Source organism: Blennius ocellaris (assembly GCF_963422515.1).
Source record: "Blennius ocellaris genome assembly, chromosome: 5".
NCBI lineage: Eukaryota > Metazoa > Chordata > Actinopteri > Blenniiformes > Blenniidae > Blennius > Blennius ocellaris.
In genome coordinates, this window is record NC_137654.1 from 10,950,186 (window position 1) to 10,972,973 (window position 22,788).

The 22,788-nt window shown below is 38.7% G+C and overlaps 3 protein-coding genes across 3 annotated transcripts in view; all 3 read left to right on the plus strand.

The window, feature by feature from the left end:
- Positions 1 to 22,788, plus strand: part of LOC308130443 (taste receptor type 1 member 1-like) — a gene marked incomplete at both ends in the record, with an annotated part of 47,650 nt that overhangs the window by 23,725 nt on the left and 1,137 nt on the right. Inside the window, 4 exons of the mRNA XM_080496844.1 lie at positions 20,525 to 20,822; positions 20,910 to 21,632; positions 21,812 to 22,018; positions 22,137 to 22,257. Of these exons, the coding sequence (XP_080352970.1) occupies positions 20,525 to 20,822; positions 20,910 to 21,632; positions 21,812 to 22,018; positions 22,137 to 22,257 (1,349 nt within the window). The remainder of the gene's footprint in view (positions 1 to 20,524; positions 20,823 to 20,909; positions 21,633 to 21,811; positions 22,019 to 22,136; positions 22,258 to 22,788) is intronic.
- LOC308130118 (taste receptor type 1 member 1-like) lies at positions 625 to 5,874 on the plus strand (the record flags this gene model as incomplete). The annotated part of the gene is made up of 6 exons (XM_080496317.1): positions 625 to 644; positions 2,310 to 2,616; positions 2,719 to 3,444; positions 3,828 to 4,034; positions 4,517 to 4,637; positions 4,946 to 5,874. 6 exons carry the CDS (start codon positions 625 to 627, stop codon positions 5,872 to 5,874), a joined length of 2,310 nt encoding a protein of 769 aa, XP_080352443.1.
- LOC308130119 (taste receptor type 1 member 1-like) lies at positions 7,111 to 11,208 on the plus strand (the record flags this gene model as incomplete). The annotated part of the gene is made up of 6 exons (XM_080496318.1): positions 7,111 to 7,214; positions 7,450 to 7,747; positions 7,835 to 8,557; positions 8,745 to 8,951; positions 9,608 to 9,728; positions 10,280 to 11,208. Exons 2-6 carry the CDS (start codon positions 7,490 to 7,492, stop codon positions 11,206 to 11,208), a joined length of 2,238 nt encoding a protein of 745 aa, XP_080352444.1. The 5' UTR covers positions 7,111 to 7,214; positions 7,450 to 7,489.

Consider the following 22,788-nt stretch of genomic DNA (forward strand, 5'->3'; position numbering starts at 1 on the left):
CCCTCCGAAGAGAGGACACCTGCCTTCAGGGGACACTTGCCCTTGGATCTTAGGGCAAAGGTTTTACTGTATGCACTGATTTTCAAACACATACAAAAACAGTATCTAATGTTGCAATCATAAAGTTTCATTTACAATCCAGGATAGTGAACATGTCACTACAATATTTCATATTGTTCTCCAATTACTTCTAACACTTGAATTCTCATCAACAGTCATCTGGGATTGGCTCCAGTACCGTGTGACCCTGAATTGAACAAATAGAATAGATGACAGATGATTTCGCCTCATAACTACCAGTAGTTCAAATGTGTCCACTATGGTGGACATTTGTAAACCTGGCTATCTCCCACCCACTGCATCTTGCTAAAAGAACTCATAATGGTATCTACAGAGCACATCTAAGGCTTTTCAATGGTACCAAACATGTTTTCAGTATTCTCATTAACTTGCAAATATTAGGGAATTTAAAACCAATTGTGATAGGATCATTTTGTTTTCTCCTGGTGGTCAGGAGGATATGGATGGAATATGTAGTAAATTATTACACACATGTCAAACAAGTTTCAAGAGAAAATATCAACATAGTTCAACTCAATTACCCAATCTACACCAGATCAAGGCATGACAATGATCATTTGCCTGTGAGTATTTTTAATTTTGTGGTGCAGCTGCTGCACTTCATTTGCATATGAATATGTAAAAAGTTCTCAGACCATGCATAGGCAGGTATGTATCTACTAAACGTCATGCGTTCCCACATGCATGGAAATTAAGACTGAGGCTTTTCTATCCTCGGTGTATCTTATCATACCAAAGGCAGAGGCAAAGCCGATCATACCAGTGCAAAGGGGGACCTGTCACAATGACATCTTTTTTCTCTTCTCTGCATTTTATTGGGATTTTTCTCAATGCCTTGACTCAATATGCTGTCCCAGGCTCTGAGTTTTATCTCAAAGGGGATTATATGATTGGTGGACTTTTTGACATTCATCATGTTGATGTTGCTTTTATAAAAAGCAGACCAGAAGCGATTGACTGCTCTCGGTGAGTCTTGCGAAAAATGTGAATGGACAAGTTGTAACAGATTTAGGAGATTTATATTGAAACGTGAGCAGTGCTTTAAGTGGGCCAGTAATCCCCAGTACGCAGTACCGGCACTTAAAATTTTTACCTTTCAGCATACAGAGACTTTTTTCTACCATGTGGCGCTTACCGGATCATTTCATAATGTCTGGACTATCAGCTGCTGCTTTTTTCACACACTTTAAACTCAGTGGCTTAAACAATAATGCTAATTTATGGATTTTTATGGGAAAAAGAGCTTCCTGCCAACAGATGATGCGTTTATGTGCATTTAAGTGTTTGTACTGTATATGCACAAATATATTTTATTCTTTTTTAAATATGGTGGGTGCAGCTTATGTAAATTTTTTTCAAAGTAGTGTAGCCTACTCTGCGGTCTGTGGTCCACATTGATGTGATCATAGACAACATCAACATTTTTCACATTCACACATGTTAATCATGCAGAACGTTATCTTACTGTACAGGCAGAACAGTTCCTAAAAATTCAAATCAATGTATTTTCAGGAAATGACACCAGATTCCTGTCCTGTCCATTCCTACATGACCCCAGGTTCCTCAGTGTCAATTTTCAAATGGACTCATTACAGCTTTTTTTTTTTACAATTGCGCGCTTAAATTACACCCAATACATATAATGATGTACAGGCTGATAAAAATAAAAAAATGTAATCCCCACAGGGACAATAAAAGTACAATATGAACTTATTCAGGATGGTGTGTAGTGACATCCACTCCTCTCTCTCTCTGTATTTCTCTATCTTTCTCTCACTCTCTCTCTCTCTCTCTCTCTCTCTCTGTGTCTCTCTCTCTCTGTGTCTCTCTCTCTCTCTCTCTCTCTCTGTGTCTCTCTCTCTCTCTCTACCTCTTAATATTTCCTATTTTTTGGGTGGAATTGTGAAAAGTCTGCCAATATTTAAATATGCAATTACTTCCAACATGTACCTATTTTTTTTGTCTTAATCTCACAATACTGTAATAAAGCAGCTGGTGGAGCCACACGCTGCACAAGGTGCCTTTATTTTACACGGACCACCTGCTGTACAAACTGTCTGTACACGCCACTGAATATTATGTTTTTGTCCCATATTTGTAAAAGAGGCTGACGGCATGTCCCCAAGGGGAGTACCGGCATGCATGTTTTTCCACTTAAAGCACTGAACGTGAGGACTTGATGTGTTGAATTGAAGTGAACCAATCCATTGCTCTCTTTGCATCCTCAGGCAAGCCTTCATTCTGTCAAGCTATCGGAGGTTTCAGCTGATGAGGTTTTCTGTGCAACAAATCAACAACTCGACCAGCATACTGCCAAATGTCTTTCTTGGCTATAAGATATTTGACCTGTGCTTGGATACACACAGTTTTCCAGGTATTTTGGATCTCATATCAGTTGATGGCCTGATTGAACCTTGGGCTGACCCTCACAGGAACCTGACCAAAGGGCCCAAAGTGATTGCTGTGGTCGGACCTTTCTCCAGCACTGACACATCCACCACAGTGCCACTCTTCCTCGTGGATCTCATTCCTGTGGTATGATCAACCATTATTGTGATTATTCTTCTCCAAATAAATGATCCAGTATACATGTAGCAGTCAACGTCATGAGATAATTTCTCTTTTACTGTATCACAGGTCAGTTATGGAGCTGCGAGCTCTGCATTCGCAGAAAAAAGTAAATTCACGTCTTTCTTGCGGACAGTGAATTCCAATAAAAGCATTATAGATGTGATTTCAAGAATTTTGCAACACTTCAACTGGCGTTGGGTCGCTTTCCTCAACAGTGACAATGATTTTGGCATTGATGGACTGGAGTTGTTCATGAAGAGGATTCAGAATGCTGACATCTGCCTGGCCTATACCAAAGCTTTAAATGACAACACAAATTACTCCCAAATATTCAAACAGATTGAGGCACAAAAAGTGAAGGTCATTATTGTCTTTGCTCCAAAACTCACAGCCGAAGCTCTTGTTGAGTCAGCGATCCGACTGAATATCACAGACAAGGTGTGGATAGCAGGGGACACCTGGTCCCTCAACAGGTGGTTACCTAAGCTGAAAGGAATCAAACACATTGGGACTGTGATCGGAGTGTCTCAGCCAGTGGTGCCAATACCTGGTTTTAGTGACTTTATCTATTCTACGAGAAGCCATGTGCTTCATGAAAATACAAAACAGGATTTGTTTTGTAATCAAGCTTGCAACTGCAGTGGTCTGACTCCAGAGGAGGTCATTTCTATTGACCCATCTTTTTCCTTTCCTGTTTATTCTGCTGTGTATGCAATTGCTCATGCCTTACACAATGCACTGCAGTGTGGAATTGGTCAGTGTGACAGGAACATTACAGTTTTCCCACACATGGTAAGTATGCAGTTTACGTACTCATTTAATGCTTCCTCACTGTTTCAGCAGTCTAGAGTGCTTTCAGTTGTTAATCATATTCAATTCATATACACTCACACGCCAAGGCTGAAGGCCGCAATGCCAGTGGCTCAAATCGTAGATTAGGACCTATTCCTTGGCATAAATTCATCTCAATTTACAGAACATTGAGGCTAAAACCTGTACTGTTTGTGAAGTTCAAGACAGATTCACACTTTAAAACACAATATATGGTATTTAAATGGTATTTGATCATGTTGTTTTGTTTTAACTTTTTTGGTATAGGTACCCAAGTGAACTAAAGCAATTTGATCACTGTAAAATCTAAAGTTGTAATAATCACCTTTTCTTTGTATCTCCAGGTTCTAGCAGAGTTAAAGAAGTCAAAATTCAGACTTTTAAATCAAACTGTTGAGTTTGATGAGAATGGTGACCTGAAGTATGGATCATATAGGATAGTTTTCTGGAACAGTAGTGGTGATGCACAGGAGGTGGGATATTATGAATTATACCCATCCTCACAGTTCTTCATCAACGGCACCGAAATTCAGTGGCACACTAAAGGACAGGTGAGTAGACGGATGCCCTTCGTAACACAACTTTTAAATGATTTGTTTTGGTTTCCCATGTCTGCTCGGATGTGTGTAAGGATGACTGCACACATTTGCTTAGCTGTAGCTGTGACAAGACAAACCACAGTATCAGGAAAAATAAAGTAGTGGTGATGTTTCATTGTGTTGTTTGCACGCATGTCTACATAGAACATGCAACGCACATTCAAATCTACCACTTTGGGAATCGTGAAGCTCCTCTTATAAATTTAGCTACCTCTCCTGGTTTGTTTGCCTCTGCATATTTCAATATTTGATTTGATTTGATTTGATTTATTTGTTTATTTTGAATGAAGGAACAATTAAAATTATATGAAACAAATGGAAAATAAAAAGATTTAAAAAAAAATAAAAAAAAGCCAATTTCAATATAGTACACATTTAGCTCATTCGATATTCACTTTCCTCATGATCCAAAATCGTGTATATGTCCTCCGCAGGTGCCAACTTCTCTTTGTTCCCAGGTGTGTCCTGTTGGATACAAGAAAACAGCAGATGGAATCCATAAATGCTGCTTCAAGTGCGAAATCTGCCAAAATGGAACTTTTATCAACATCACAAGTGAAGTATTAAAATACAGGCAAAAATCAAGTGTAAAACAGAGCTGTCAATTTGAATATGATAACAATTATTTCAAGCTGTTGGTAGCAGAAGATGATTTAACACTCAGTTAATGTTGGCTGGACTCAGATCTATAAGCTTCACATACTGCACATGTAACTTATTAAGCATTTACAGCTATTTCTTGGAAGTAAGACAACTCTAACTAATGATACATCATGATTGTAAAAACATGAAATCTCTTGTTCTGTGTCCATTGAAAGTCAAACCTAACTTCACTGACAGTGTTTCTCTGTGTTGTGAAACAGAGGATCCCTACACTTGTGTCTCCTGCACTGAGGCTGAATGGTCCACAGAGGGAAGCACGTCATGCAACCAGCGGGTGGTGGAGTTCGTAGCGTTCACAGACACTGGAGCTGTAGTCATCATGGTTGCTGCCTGGGCCTTGGTGGGACTCAGTCTGGCTGTGTCTGTTCTCTTTGCTATCAACTACAATACACCTGTGGTCAGATCTGCTGGAGGACCCATGTGCTTCCTCATTTTAATCTGTCTCATGCTTTCTAGTGTCAGTGTGTACTTTTATTTTGGTCAGCCAACATTATCTTCCTGTATCTTGAGGTTTTTACCATTTGTGTTGTTCTACACTGTTTGTCTGGCTTGTTTTGTTGTGCGCTCTTTTCAGATTGTTTGTATTTTTAAGATAGCAGCCAAGTTGCCAAAGCTTTACAGCTGGTGGATGAAATATCACGGACAGTGGCTGGTCATCAGTGTGGCTTTTACCATTCAGGCAGTCTTACTTCTTATTGGATACTCTATTGATCCTCCCAAACCCTTCAATGACACATTTTGGTACAGAGACAAAATAGTTCTTGGTTGTGACATTAGTTTCACAGCAACATCAAGTTCAGTATTTTTGCTTTCTTTATTGTGTTGTCTTTGCTTCATTTTCTCTTACATGGGGAAGGACCTCCCAAAAAATTATAATGAGGCCAAATCAATCACCTTCTGCCTGCTCCTGTTCATTTTCACATGGATTGCCTTTATCACTGTATTCATACTTTACAATGGGGCGTACATCCAGACTCTCAATGCTTTTGCAGTCCTTTCCAGTCTCTACTCTTTCCTTCTGTGGTACTTCCTCCCAAAGTGTTTGATTATTATTTTTCAACCCCAGAGAAACACACAGCAGTACTTCCAAGGTCTCATCCAGAGTTACACCAAAACAATCAGCCAGTAGCTGCCTCATTAGTCTCAGAAAAACAGTCATACTTCAGGAACTCTTAATACTTTTGTGTGTAAAACAGTGTACTGCATCTTTAAATGTTTGTTTCCAATGATTGTTTATTCATTTGGATAGTTTGTTTTTATGTGTGGGATGTCTGTGAGATATGAACTCAAATGTGCATGTGTACATTTGATGAAATCTATAACATACTTCATTAAAGCAGTTAAAGCAAGAAATTGATGGGATTTCTTTTTTCCATTCATTATTTACCATCCATATTATGTCCTCTGTTATGTTGATGAACAATGGGAATAAAGCCACTCTATAGTTTGGTTGCAAGGTTGTGCTTCAGGGAGATGATTTGAAGGTAATGCTAATTCATAAGTAAAGGTCAGATCCATGACCTGTGACAGACTGGCGACCGTCCAGTGTACCCTGCCCTCGCCCACACTATGCTGGGATCGGCTCAGGCACCCCGTGAGAAGTGGGATAGAAGATGGATGGATGGATGGAGGTCAGATCCAAAAATAATTTTTAGTTCACGTCTCGTTGTATGAGATCTGATCACTTCCTCCCATGCAGAATGATCCAGAAACGTTGTGCCCTTCCTCCCAGCAGTTACTTATACTGATATAAGGTGACTGTCCCTCTATTTGCTTAAAGAAAAGAGTAAATAATGAAGGATAGTTTGTGAGAGAAGATAGTTTTGAGCAGCAACCCAAGAGTCTTCTTTTTTTTTTTTCTTCAAACTGACCAGCAGAAATCAACAACTGCCTCCCTCTGGCCATCAGATTATTGTTGCAAGTAAAACTGTTTAATTGGCAAACAGCTAAAGTTCTACAAGTAAACATGATTGATCAATATTCTGACCTGTCATTAAACATTGTCTGCCTTCACCCAAAGTGTTTGTCTCCAGTGCCTTTCTACCCTGAACAGGACAGAGCAGCATAGAACATGGATGGATGTTAAACATTGTGCATCAATTGAAATTACTTTGCATACTGATTTGTGAGAACACCTCCAACCCATGATTTATTTCACCTCATGTGCATGTGACGTGCATGGAAATAGTGACTGAGGCTTAACCATCACAATTGCAACAAAGCTTAGAAAACGCAGTGTAAATCAAATTACATCCCAGCTCAGATCAAATGAAGAAGACCTGCAACAATGAGGTTATTTCTTGCTTCTCTCTGCCTGTCAGGAATGTTTCTGAAAATATTGACTGAATGCACTGATGCTGCCTCTGAGTTTCACCTGGAAGGAGATTATTTGATAGGTGGACTATTTGATCTTCATCCTGTTGGAACGCATCTTCATCAGCTCAGACCAGAAGCCATCGACTGCTCCAGGTGAGTCCTGGGACATATCTCAGTGAAGGTTTACACCAAACTATTTGGTTGATTGAAATCTTAGCCTAGTTTCCAAATGTTGCATGATTAAATCTAACGCATACGCATTGATATTTCAGCCTTTACAAATGCACAGCGGTCGTAATTGTTTAATCTACTTTTGAGCCGCCGCAATATTAGAGGTAGACTTCTTACTCCTATCGCCCGACTGAAACTCTCATGTCTTTTTCATCAGTCAACCCTTCAGTCTCAAAAATTATCGAAGGTTTCAGCTGATGAGATTCACTGTGGAGGAAATCAACAACTCCACCGACCTACTTCCAAATGTTTCTCTTGGCTATGAAATATTTGACCACTGCTCAGATACTCTGAATTTCCCTGGTATTTTGGACCTCATCTCGATCAACGGTTTGATAGAACCTTGGGCTGAAGAACATCAGAGCGTGTTGTCAGTGATAGCGGTGATCGGACCCTACACTAGTACTCAGGCCCTAACTGTTGCCCCACTCTTCATGGCAGATCTCATTCCCATGGTGAGTTTTCTTCAAAGCACATGATTGAAATAAATCGGACTTGATTGTCACTGAAAATCACCACTTTCTCTGTTGGTTTTTGAACAGGTCAGCTATGCATCTTCCACTTCGGTCTTCTCCCAGAAAGCAAAATATAGCTCCTTTCTAAGGACAGTACATCCCAATTCAGACATCATAGAGGTGATTGTGAACATTTTACAACGCTTCAACTGGCGCTGGGTGGCTTTCCTAAACAGTGATAATGACTACGGCTTGGACGGCCTGGAGCTGTTCATGAAGAGGATTAAGGAAACTGAAATATGCATGGGATACTCCAATAACATCAATGAAAATTCTAATTTTTTATACTTATTTGAACAGATAAAAGCATATAGGATCTCTGTGATTATTGTTTTTGCATCCAACTCATTTGCTAAAGCTCTCCTAGACTCAGCCATACGACTGAATGTCACAAACAAGGTTTGGATGGCAACAGAGTCATGGTCCTTAAACAAAGATCTCCCCAAAACTGAAGGAATCAAGCACATTGGGACTGTAATCGGGGTGTCTCAGCCAGTCGTGCCAATACCAGGTTTAACTGAGTTCATGCACTCTAACAGTCAGCGTCTTTGTGGAGAAGCAGGGCGACAGAGGTTTTGCAATCAGGTCTACAGCAAAAGAGAACTGGATGATGAAGATATCCATGCTGCAGATCCATCATACTCTTTTTTTATATATTCTGCCATATATGCCATTGCCCATGCCCTACATAACACCTTACAGTGTGGAGCTGGCAGGTGTAACAACAATATGACAGTGTACCCATACATGGTGAGTATACAAGAATTTCAATATGTACCGGTACTTTATCTGATTCCTATGTCGTTGAGTTAGACAAAGAAATGAAAAAAAAATACATTTTGATAATGGAACATAACACATTTGTTTCATGAACATGACATTTTACATGAAATGCAAGTTATTTATGAAATTGTTGTGTATCCACATCACACATCAGGTGCTGGCCGAGCTGAAGAAGTCAAACTTCACTCTTTTAAACCAGAATATTCACTTTGATGAGGAAGGAAACCCCGGATTTGGATCCTACTCTATAGTTTTCTGGAACCACAGTGGTGAAGCTCAGGAGGTCGGCTTTTATCATTTTTACCCAAAAGCCCACTTCTTCATTAACAACAGTGAAATTCAGTGGCACTCCAGTGGGGAAGTAAGTCATTTTTTACTTCTTTTCCTGTAAAATTGATCATAAATATGTCATAAACAGGATGCTATTTGACTAAAACATGCCAGGGATATACAACTATTGATAAATTATTCTGATTGCAGTGGAATTAATTCTTTCTCCCTTTACATACGGATTCAATTTACTTCACCAGTTGATTAAATAGCATACACCAGACTGTACTGGGAAGTCTCAGTAAGCCAGTTGTGCCAACTGTGAAAGTCAAAAATTATTAGGCTGTATGATTTTGCTCATATTAAGTCATTATTTGTTTTTGTACTTCCAAATAATTGTTCATATTACTATTAGTGTTCTGTATTCAATGAAAACCTTCACATGTTTTTCTTCTGTTTTATTTATTTTACCATTCACTTGCCTTCAGTAAGTATCTAACTGTTTCAATAAATACAATTTGTCCACCTTTTATTTAGCTAAGCATGCACAAATTGTATGAAGAAGCCATAGTGTGATTTGCAGGCATACACAGTGTCTTAAGATGGCATAATATGTATGACATTATGTTGTGTGTTTTTTGTTTTGTTTTGTTTTTTTCAAATAGATCTTGTGACATATGCCATCTATATCGACCCACCCCTGAGCATCTTTTGCTTCACTTCCATTGTCTTGATGGTCTTTCACAGGTTCCAGTTTCCTTGTGTTCTCGGGAATGCAATGTTGGATTTGCAAAAATGCAAAATGGAATCCACAAATGCTGCTTCACTTGTGAAGTTTGTCCAAATGGCACTTATATCCACATCACAGGTAGATTAGCACACATGCAGAACTGAAACAAAATATTGATTTCCAGACTCAATGTCTTCAATTGAGACTCTATTTTTTTCTTTGTTTTTTTGCAAGCTTTATTCAGTGTCTCATCTGAAAACTCCAAAGAGAAGGTTTATTCACTAAACTGTGATGTGTGAAGGCTGAGAAACATTTCTTTTTCTACAGTTATTACTTGTTTAGTTTTGTTGCTCCGAAATAGGTAGACATTGTTACTTTTCTCTGAGACTAATGATCTAGTGCTCCTCAATTCACAAGTTGTGAATTTCTGTTCCCAAAAAGCATTTTTCAGTCATGAAAAGACATCAATAATAATAACAATGTGGAGTGAACATGAATATAATAACTACTTCAGACTGTTGTCAAGGTGGAGATGGTTAACCATTTATTAATGCCATCCAGGCTTAGATCCACTGCACATTAACTTATTAGGCTTTCACAGCTATATCTTGGAAATAAGATTCTTATACATTCCAGTGGTTATTTCAAATTTAACTTCACTGACAGTGTTTCTCTGTGTTGTGAAACAGAGGATCCCTACACTTGTGTCTCCTGCACTGAGGCTGAATGGTCCACAGAGGGAAGCACGTCATGCAACCAGCGGGTGGTGGAGTTCGTAGCGTTCACAGACACTGGAGGTGTAGTCATCATGGTTGCTGCCTGGGCCTTGGTGGGACTCAGTCTGGCTGTGTCTGTTCTCTTCGCTATCAACTACAATACACCTGTGGTCAGATCTGCTGGAGGACCCATGTGCTTCCTCATTTTAATCTGTCTCACGCTTTCTAGTGTCAGTGTGTACTTTTATTTTGGTCAGCCAACAGTCGCTTCCTGTATCTTGAGGTTTTTACCATTTCTGTTGTTCTACACTGTTTGTCTGGCTTGTTTTGTTGTGCGCTCATTTCAGATTGTTTGTATTTTTAAGATAGCGGCCAAGTTGCCAAAGCTTTACAGCTGGTGGATGAAATATCACGGACAGTGGCTGGTCATCAGTGTGGCTTTTACCATTCAGGCACTCTTACTTCTTATTGGATACTCTATTGATCCTCCCAAACCCTTCAATGACACATTTTGGTACAGAGACAAAATAGTTCTTGGTTGTGACATTAGTTTCACAGCAACATCAAGTTCAGTATTGTTGCTTTCTTTATTGTGTTGTCTTTGCTTCATTTTCTCCTACATGGGGAAGGACCTCCCAAAAAATTATAATGAGGCCAAATCAATCACCTTCTGCCTGCTCCTGCTCATCCTCACATGGATCGCCTTTATCACTGAATACATGCTTTATCATGGGAAGTACATCCAGACTCTGAATGCTTTGGCAGTCCTCTCCAGTCTCTATTCTTTTCTTATGTGGTACTTCCTCCCAAAATGTGTGATTATTATTTTTCAACCCCAGAGAAATACACAGCAGTACTTCCAAGGTCTCATTCAGAGTTACACCAAAACAATCAGCCAGTAGCTGCCAGCAGTAAAAAATCTTTCGGAATTTTAGAATTAGTGCTATTGAAAAGTTCCCATTTTCTTTTTTCATGGCCAAATCTGTTATTTTTCATGAAAGTCTATGATTGTTTTAAATTCAAACTGAATTGACGACAATATTTCCAATGCCACATTCAGAACTAAACCATGACTAGCATTAGAAGCTGCAAACACTGAAAGTGTTTTGCTGCACACATATTAGTTCTTTATTCATTTATTTCACCATGATTGTATTTCATCAAAAGTTCTCAGAAAATGTACTGTGGGATTAAAAATTCCTTTTGTATGTGTGCTTTAGTCTTTGCAATAAAATGGTGAAAATCAGTCTCTTGAAACATGTGATATCACTTTAGAGGAACTCTTTAAGAAGGTCCTGGCTTGTGGTAGGGCTGATGAGATCAGATCAGATCAGATCAGATCAGATGAGTCATCATGTGTCATATTGTGCAATTCCTGGTGCTGCTCTCTTGTGCAATATAAAAGCAACCTTGATTTAAATATTTAAATAAATACAGAGTGGACATATGTACCCAGAGTTGTTTAGAGGCCTGGACATTATGGGGCTGTCTTGGATGACATGCTTCCACATTATCGCATGCACCCCTCGGGTACAGCATCGTGCTGGCAGACGAAATTCAATTCTTGGGTGTGATGACAGACCATAAAATCGGCTATAAACCTCACATAAAGCATGTTCAATCTAAATGATCCAGTAGCATTTTAGCCTATATTTTCTGAATGATCCATTATCCATAGGGGAAAGGCTCACGGGATGATAACAATCCTCTATGTCAGCCAAAACCTCCAGATCTGGTAGAATTTAACACAGTACAGCTAATGTACAAACCAAGAAACGCATTTCTATCAGAAAACCTACAAAAATTGTTTAATGACAGAGACAGATAAGGGGGTTGTAGTTGGTGACACTAAATTACCCCTTGGTGTGAATGTGCGCACTTGTCTGTGTATATTTGTCGGCCCTGTAACAGACTGACGACCTGTCCAGACTCTACCCTGCCCTCCATCACAGTAGGCTGGGATCGGCTCCAGTTTGAAATAAGATGGATGGATGGATGGATGGATGGATGGATGGATGGATGGATGGATGGATGGATGGATGGATGGATGCATGTTTTAGAACAAACTCTGTGTGGAAATGAAGCAAATTCCAAGAATGATGCTGTTTGATTTAAGAGAAGGCACAAACTGATCAATATAATGAAAATGGTGCTGGTGCACATGTATAAGAAGGACATTTGATCAGGATACACACCACGCTGGAGTCATTTTGTATTAGCAGGTTTACCTGCTGTGATTAAAAAAATGGCTATTTTGGCTCCTTGCAAAATCCAACATGCCACTGAGACAAATGAAGACTGAGGGTACGTCAAGAAAGTCTCTCCTATCTCCTTATCTATCGACTTTCACTTAACACTGGTGTTTTATGTAGCGGCCATGATAAGGACTGTCCGAATTCTCACTAAACAAAGGAAAGGAGACTCGCTGCTTCTTTTACAGCCTCCTTTAGCATTGGAAGCACTGATGCATCCTTTCCCACAATTTCTTGCAGCAACAACATTTAAAGGAGGGCCGGCTCTGTCCTGGGCCGCTCGCTGGACTCGATGGAGGAGGTGGGACAGAGGAGGACGTTAACCAGAATGTCCTCCATCATGGACAACACACTCCACCCACTGCACCCGACAGTGGAGGAGCTCAGCAGCTCCTTCAGCGGCAGGCTCCGACACCCACAGTGTAAAACAGAACGCTACCGGAAGTCATTCATCCCAACAGCTGTTAGGATATTTAACAACTCACTGTAAATGTCTGACATTCTTCTCATGTACCGTTTACATCTGCACTGAGTGCATCTCAGTTTCTACCTATCTACACTGTGTGTATATCAATTCTGTCAATTTACTCCATTTTTAGAGGATTTCTTTTCTTATTGGATTGTTTTATTTTTTATTTTTACTTATTCTTTTTTTGTGCTCTTTTTTGCTCTTGTTTAGATATTTACATATTTTAATTCTTTAATTTTATAATTTCTGCACCTTTTTACCTTGAGCCGTTGTAAGTTTGTGTTTCCCCCTGGGGATGAATAAAGCTCTATTCTATTCTATTCTATTCTATTCTATTCTATTCTATTCTATTCTAAAAGGGCCCAGCTCATCTGAGTGTTCAGGGAAACTCAGGATGAATGAAAAAGGGAGCAGATCATGTAAGTTACCAAAGCAATAATCTGCATTAACCAACTTTAAATGATCTAAAACTACAAATGCACTTTTTATACTCCATTTTGGGAAACTTGTAGTTCTTTCCACACCACGGCAGACGTCACTAACGTGCACCGCCGTCGCATTATTATGATGTCACTAAGTGAAAGTGCGGTCTGACTGCCACACCAACCTGATCACCTTTCCTAACTCCTTTAGGAAGCCTTCTAACTCCTTTCCTTAACCCTGTGACATCATCCACGGGGTTAAGATAGGAGAAAGGAGGGACTTTTCGGACGTACCAGTACAGTTTTCCCACTATGGGTCAGTTTGTATTTCCTGTTTAAGAGTCACATTTGCCCATAGATATATGTGTGCGGTAATAAACCAGACATACTGAACCTCTCTGGAGACCATGTGTGGTCATACACCATGCTGACACATGAAGGTCGCTTCTTCCTCCTGTGGCACTTTTATGGCCAAAGGTCACATATTCAAATTAAGCTTCCACAGTTTCATTTATGCCTTTTTAGTATGAATGGTGTTTTTCTTTAACTCTCCACAAAAAGAAATGTTTAATTTGACCAAAGATCAGGTGTGAAACACATTTTTGCTCTTGAATAAACTACCCACTATATACAAACCTAGGATTTGCACAGTGCTTAAAAAAAAAGTCTTTGTTATATTTTATTTCAGTCCCTCCATGCTTTCAGTGAGAAAACAAAGTCATCTATGTTATATCTGGTCATAATTTGAATACTTCCTTGTGTAAGTACAATGGTTACTGTATTGCATCTTATAATATTATTCAATAGAAATGTGAATTTGATGTTGTGTTGTCTCCTTTTTTTCCCAGTTCAGCCAAACTGGAGGAGGTGTTGGGGAGTTTGTGCTTTTGTTGTGCAATTTTGTTTATAGGTACTGAATGTGATTAAATAGGTCATCACAAAGTTACAAAGTTGTTTTACTGGAAATGGATGTGTGCTGCTGAGGTACTGAACCATGTTCAAAATGAAGTCGGCTTATCGGTTAACCTGAAAGTTAAGCAAATGTTGAGATGCAAAAAGTAATTTCTCCAGCTTTTATCCATCACCCCATACAGCTGTCATGGCTGCAGCTCGATTGTTAGTTTGCTCAACGAATGTGATTTTGGGGCAACCAAAACAAAAAGAAGAAAAAAACCTAAATTAGTAGAAATGATCAGCTTCCATATCAAAACAGCAAAACAAGCCATTCAACCTCAAACATACACTGAACTCTGTGTGGCTACATCTCATTTTCACCCACAGAGGGACTGTAAATCATCCTCTTTCAAATGATGTGTGGGCCAAAGTCAGTTCATGCAGAGCTCATTTGAAAGAGGATGTAGCATTTAAGCGTAAACCAAAAATTCCCGGTTGAATTCATTCACGTGTGTGTCTTTGGTTGTGACCGCGTGTGATCCTGAATCCTCAGACCAACTTCTTATGGGTGCCTGGTGAATGACTGCAAGATGTTTAGCACTCAATCCAAATGACTTCAAGTACACAAATGACTTAATCTATATAAAAAATAATAATAATTTAAAAAAAAAAACATATTTGACAGTATTTTTTTTTCATGTATTTTGCTGCTGTCAGGCTTGGTGCCCGTATTAAATGATAAGGAAGTCCCAGATTAAAAGCCAAGCTTTGGACCCTTTGGAATTCTCATCTTTTCCCTTTGCTTGCATGTGTTTTCTCTTTGGCTTCCTCTCACTGGCCAAAGATGTGTTTGAGAATAATTGGTGTTGCTAAATTGGCCACTGGTGTAAATGGTCTGTGTTTGTGTTTTCCCTGTGATGTACCGTTGATCCGTTCACAGTCACACTGCCTTCACTGAGACTCAGCTGGGGTCTGCGCCAACTCATACTTTGAGCCTGAGTTGAATCAAATACTATAAAAGATAGAAGGATGGGTGGAAAATAGTATTTATCTGATCTTTTATTACCCTAAAACCAATCAAAATATGATATATTTGAATAAATGTGAATTAAGGGTCATAGTTTTGTTCACAAAAAAATTATTTGACACAAACGAATCAGTCGAAAAGTTCACATACTTCAAATTGCCTGTAATATTTACCTCCCTTCCTAACTTCACACCTGTGTACCGTGCTTATTTTGGATTTAAAATACTTTCTGAATCCAATTGGGAAAAATGCTTCTCCAAATTAAATCCTTCCTATTCATCGTTAATCTCAACTTCTCCAATCCTGAAATGGCAGCGCATTTCTGAAAGACAGCTGTGGACCTAGAATATTTGGGAGTTAAAGGTCTTGTTCAGAGAGCATAGTGATAACATGTCAGAAGTGGGATTTAAATCATCTAAATGCCAAACATTGTTCTGAAGAAAACTTTGTTTTCTGAGTTTGATACTTTCCCAACTGTGCCGCAGCAGATCAGCACTGTCATGGCACATGACAAGTTCACCCATGTTACTCTGGTTTTATTGTTCTTTTTCTAAACGTTATGAATGTCTTATGCTCAAGCAAAGGGGGCAAAAAATAAACATGCCTTCTTTTTTCCACTTATCGTCTGGGTCTTTTGCAGGCTAGAACAAATATATGAAACCACAAACTGTAAGTCAGGGAAAACAATCATTTCCAGCGTTGGATGAAACAATGTTAACATAGAAGAAATTTTACTTTCAGATGAAATGGTTTGTGGTGACGTTGGTCCAAAAGTAACTTCCTGGAAGTCGGGGAAAGCATCTCCTTGGATGGTTTAGCACACTGATTTGTGAATTGTCCTCCAGCCATTTCTATCTATACATCATACCCCCGAGCATGGAAATGATGAGGCTTTGCTGTCAGTAACATTATTTGTCATCAGAAGCAAACATCCTTCGTTCTGACATGAGATTGGTACACACCAAACACAAAATAGATCATTTTCTTGCGTTTCTATATTTAGTGGCAACTTTCCAACAAGCCTAAGCCCAATGCAATGTTGCAGCCACAGAATTCCAGCTGGAGGGAGATTGTTTGGAAGGGGGATTTTTCTGACATCCATCATGTCAATGGCCATTTTTATCACCACAGTCCAGACTGCTCCGGGTGAGTAATGCAGCTCAGATGATATCTCATGAAGTGTCATTGAAAGCATTTAGTGGAACATGTGTTATTATGTAATTCTCATAGGATCTGATGGATTTAATACACCTGTATCTGTTTGGGATTTCAAGGATGAGTTTGTTGTTTACCAAACAATATTGTTGTGGAAAGACGGACGTAAAACTCAGGCAGAACCGAGGCTGAGGAGTCACTCTTGATGATGATGATGATGATGATGATGATGATGATGATGATGATGATGATGATGATGATGATGACGATAACATTCTGTTTCATCCGTCTGCAGTAAATCTTTTCCTAAATTATTGGAGTTTTCAGGTAATGAGATGAAGAGATCAACAACTCAAATGTCTAGAAATATTCAAACACTGCTCTGATGGGGGGGGGATAAAGAGATACGACATGTTATTTAGTTTTGCTTATATGTTGTTTTCTTTTATTGTTGTCTTTGTACAGATGCCAACTTCCCTTTAGGAGAAAAAAGAGAACCGGAATCCACTGGTGCTGCCTAATCTGTCCCCCAAAAATATCATTATCACAGGTGACTCCTTCAACAATAATTATTATTACTTTCTATTATTGTATTTTTATTGAGCCTGTGGGATAAACAATCCATCAGAAATGGAAAGACATTATACATTTTAATAAAGGAATATGAGGAATATGTGTTGGGTTTGAATTGCACATTGGTACATATCTTACCATTTCTTTTGTTCTGTGTTGTCTGGCTTTTTTTGTTTTGGACTTATTTCAGATTGTTTGTATTTTTAAAATGGTGACATGCCAAAACAGCAGCGGCCCAGATGGACTGCAGGTATGTCGAGATTTAGGCTTTATTTTGAATGCAAATTCCATATATGAGAATACATAGAAAATGTCACATCTCAGTTATAATCTTTTTATCAACAGTTTAATAATAATAATTGTGATATGTAAATATGAACATGCAATCAATACATGAATTATGAAATATCAATTAAGATGTGTGTTATTTAATCTGCTGATCCCACATGATCCATAGCTAAACTATAATGCCATACCAGGGAAAAGACACAGATTTGATTATATATTATATATCATTCAACTTGACATTATAACAAACTCTGAAACTCCAGTAAAAGAAGAGCTCTGGTTTTACTTAAGATCAGATGATAAAGTAGACCAATGTTATTTCAGGTCTTCAGCTCATTCTCATTGGATTTCTCTCTCCAAAACTTAGTTTGATCCCACTTTTGACGCCAATGAGACAATAGTGAACTGAAGAGTCATGCTATAAATTGATATGAACACACTTCTTATACCACAGCATTTGTACAACTTCAAGAAGCTGATTTTATTGCAAATAAAACACAAAACGTGAAAATACAACCACATGCTCAGATCTTTAATAGTCACATGTAAGGTAATATGCCACATCATTACTTATCCCTGATTGTCAATAATTCAATTGGCTCACTGATTAATGTCCAATCACTTCCTCCCATGAACAACAAGCAGTTCCGCTCTGACACCAGGTGTTTACATTAATTCAAATTGGGCGTCAGTGGCCTCCATTTACCACTTCTCCGGTCTGTTGAGTCAGAGCCAGTGTTCCTCTTTTACATGACTATGTGGTCCAGGGTTAAATTGTGTGGGGATGATTTGGGAGAGGAGGTGGTTTTCAGCACAAACAAAACTCACAGCTGGGTTGTTTAACTTGGGTTGGCTTGTGACCTTCTAAATTACATCTATACACAGTGAGTAATGAATTAGTTTGTAAAACTAATATAATTTGTAAGTGTAGCTCATCATAAGTCTCATTAGGATTTAATCTCGCCCAGGGATTTTCCAAGTGTGGCGAGGATTAGCCTCCTTTATGGAGCTGGAACCACATTTTATCACCCCAGGCTCTCCAAACTCCCAAACCATGCATGCTTTGTTACTTCAATGTGTAATTCTTGTAGTACAAGAGGAACTCAAATTTATAACAAGATGAAACTTTCAGCAAATGTTCAGAAAACTATCAGGAATAATTCGTTAAAAGTCTCCAAGAATCCCCCTTAGAGCTTTTGAGAAATTCAAGATGGCATCTCAGATGGCCGTCAATCTCATCTTTCTGGCTGAAATCATCATGGAATTAAAAATATTGGGTCAAAAGATCGGTTGTCAGTTCCAAAGAATCAATTACTATGAATATTTTTAAGTGAAATCAACTTATTGCATAATTACTCTGAAATAATAGGGGTGATATGCACAATGTTGTAATACATTACTTATATCACAATACATTACTTGTATTTTTGGCATGGCTGACATTCAACACAAATCACAATTCATGATCACATTTGAAAGGAAATTCACATTTATGAGTATATGTGGTCAATAGATATGACATGTTTGACTTTTCAGAGCGAGAGGTGGAGTTGTGCATAATTTGTAAAGACATATGCCTCAAGGATGTTGTGCAAGTTGGACCCAAAGGAAGGACAACTCTAGTAACTGCAATGCATTGAGGAGACAGGACGGTCTTCATATTACTTTTGTAGATACAGGAGCCACTGACACTTCACAATGCCTGTTTAAAAGCCCACACTCAGGAAGTTGAACCACACACCCTGCGGTCCAGAACTCCTTTGTTTGACACCACTACACAGTCAGTTTTGGGACAGTAATTCCTGTCCCAAAAATCCTATATTTGGACTAATTATTTGCTTTTTTTGATGTTTAAAGCCAGAAATATGAGGAAAATCTCAAATCAGAGGCCTTCTTGAATGCCCCCCTGATTTTCTCAAAAGCCTCAAGGGGGATTCTTGGGGAATTTAACAATGTTATTCCTGACAGTTTTATGAACATTTGCTGAAAGATTCAGCTTGTTATGAATTTGTTCTGAGTCTAAACCTATTACTCCTGGACTAATGGGTCAAAGCTGGATTTCAATGATGCTTTCAGTTTGAAAAATCTGCTATGTCATCATACTGTTTGTAACTGTTATACGTGTGTGTGTGTTTTTTTTACTGAAGCTTATTATTTTCCTGGAAGTTTATAATAAATTCTTTCCTAGAATTGTATGTTTCAATAAATAGTTGGATTTCTTTCCTCTTCTAAGTTGTCTTTCACATGATTTCTTAAATGTTACATTGAGTAATTCATATCAGGAAACTATATTCCAATGACCATTGACTCCCCCATAAACCCCTTTTTGTGTAAAAAGGTTTGGGGTTTTTTTCCAGGAGATTTTGGTCAGTAAGATAATGTATATTTGAAAAACATTTAGCATTTACTGTGTTATGACATCTCTTGTCACAGGCACTTTTTTTAAACTGAGTACAATTTGCAGGTTTAAACAGCTCTGACGGTGAAGATGATTAACAGACTTTTGGATCTGTTGTGGTTTGTTGGGCATCGGCAGTTGACATGACTTTGCATACTGATTTGTGAAAACTCCAAGAGCCTAAGATGTATTGCAGCTCATGAACCCACTAGAATGGAAATAATGACTGAGGCTTAACCATCACAACTGTGACACAACTTAGAAAAGGCCGTGGGAAATCCAATTACATCCCAGCTCAGATCAAATGAAGAAGACCTGCAACAATGAGGTTATTTCTTGCTTCTCTCTGCCTGTCAGGAATGTTTCTGAAAATATTGACTGAATGCACTGATGCTGCCTCTGAGTTTCACCTGGAAGGAGATTATTTGATAGGTGGACTATTTGATCTTCATCCTGTCAGAACACATCTTCATCAGCTCAGACCAGAAGCCATCGACTGCTCCAGGTGAGTCCTGGGACATATCTCAGTGAAGGTTTTCGCCAAACTATTTGGTTGATTGAAATCTTAGCCTAGTTTCCAAATGTTGCATGATTAAATCTAACACATAAGCATTGATATTTCAGCCTTAACAAATGCGATGCGATCGTAATTTTTTAATCTACTTTTGAGCCTCTGCAATATTAGAGGTAGACTTCTTACTCCTATCGCCCGACTGAAACTCTCATGTCTTTTTCATCAGTCAACCCTTCAGTCTCAAAAATTATCGAATGTTTCAGCTGATGAGATTCACTGTGGAGGAAATCAACAACTCCACCGACCTACTTCCAAATGTTTCTCTTGGCTATGAAATATTTGACCACTGCTCAGATACTCTGAATTTCCCTGGTATTTTGGACCTCATCTCGATCAACGGTTTGATAGAACCTTGGGCTGAAGAACATCAGAGCGTGTCGTCAGTGATAGCGGTGATCGGACCCTACACTAGTACTCAGGCCCTAACTGTAGCCCCACTCTTCATGGCAGATCTCATTCCCATGGTGAGTTTTCTTCAAAGCACATGATTAAAATAAATCGGACTTGATTGTCACTGAAAATCACCACTTTCTCTGTTGGTTTTTGAACAGGTCAGCTATGCATCTTCCACTTCGGTCTTCTCCCAGAAAGCAAAATATAGCTCCTTTCTAAGGACAGTACATCCCAATTCAGACATCATAGAGGTGATTGTGAACATTTTACAACACTTCAACTGGCGCTGGGTGGCTTTCCTAAACAGTGATGATGACTACAGCTTGGACGGCCTGGAGCTGTTCATGAAGAGGATTAAGGAAACTGAAATATGCATGGGATACTCCAAAAACTTCAATGAAAATTCAAATTTTTCATACTTATTTGAACAGATAAAAGCATATAGGATCTCTGTGATTATTGTTTTTTCAGCCAGCTCACTTGCTAAAGCTCTCCTAGACTCAGCCATACGACTGAATGTCACAAACAAGGTTTGGATGGCAACAGACTCATGGTCCTTAAACAAAGATCTCCCCAAAACTGAAGGAATCAAGCACATTGGGACTGTAATCGGGGTGTCTCAGCCAGTCGTGCCAATACCAGGTTTAACTGAGTTCATGCTCTCTAACAGTCAGCGTCTTTGTGGAGAAGCAGGGCGACAGAGGTTTTGCAATCAGGTCTACAGCAAAAGAGAACTGGATGATGAAGATATCCATGCTGCAGATCCATCATTCTCTTTTTTTATATATTCTGCCATATATGCCATTGCCCATGCCCTACATAACACCTTACAGTGTGGAGCTGGCAGGTGTAACAACAATATGACAGTGTACCCATACATGGTGAGTATACAAGAATTTCAATATGTACTTTATCTGATTCCTATGTCGTTGAGCTAGACTAAGAAATGGAAGAAAAAACATTTCGATAATCAACATAACACATTTGTTTCATGAACATGACATTTTATATGAAATACAAGTTATTTATGAAATTGTTGTGTATCCACATCACACATCAGGTGCTGGCCGAGCTGAAGAAGTCAAACTTCACTCTTTTAAACCAGAATATTCACTTTGATGAGGAAGGAGACCCCGGATTTGGATCCTACTCTATAGTTTTCTGGAACCACAGTGGTGAAGCTCAGGAGGTCGGCTTTTATCATTTTTACCCAACAGCCGACTTCTTCATTAACAACAGTGAAATTCAGTGGCACTCCAGTGGGGAAGTAAGTCATTTCCAGTGCATTATTGTACATTTCAGAAAACATATATATATATATATTGTTTTTATCTACTTTCTGTCATCTAGATTCACACTATATTCATCTCCTACTACTTTCACAGGTTCCAATTTCCTTGTGTTCTCATGAATGCCCTGTAGGATTTGCAAAGAAACAAAATGGGATCCACAAATGTTGCTTCACTTGTGAAATCTGTCCAAATGGAACTTATATCAACATCACCGGTAATGATGAAATCAATAAAATAATGTCTTCCACTCTTTGTTTAATGAAAAATTAGAGAAATATCCCTTAACACTGCTTATTGTGAGATTTGTGCGGTCCATCTTGTTCTTAATACTTATCTTAAAATAAAGTGATTATGTCATGTTGTTACTTGTTAAAGAGGATGATTCTTCTGCACTGTTTTGCAAATACTTTCTCATCATTATCTTAAGTTACTCAGATGGGGCAGAACCAGAGAGGATTATGTTTTCTGAGCCAAATGTTCCATTTACATCAGCTTGAATGTATATTCTGACCTGCTTAAAACCAGGCTGAACAGAAACATATTTTTTAACAAGTCCAGCACAGCTCCAACAAGCAGTGTTGGTGACCTGTTCCCTTGTCTGACAAGTATTTTGTCATTAATCCCTTTTACATTTATTTCAATTGCTCTCACTCTGATTTTTCTGAACTTTGTCTCTTCCTGAGGTTTCATTAGGAATTTTCCTGACAGAAAGCATAAACAATATAGAGTGAAATTGAATATAATA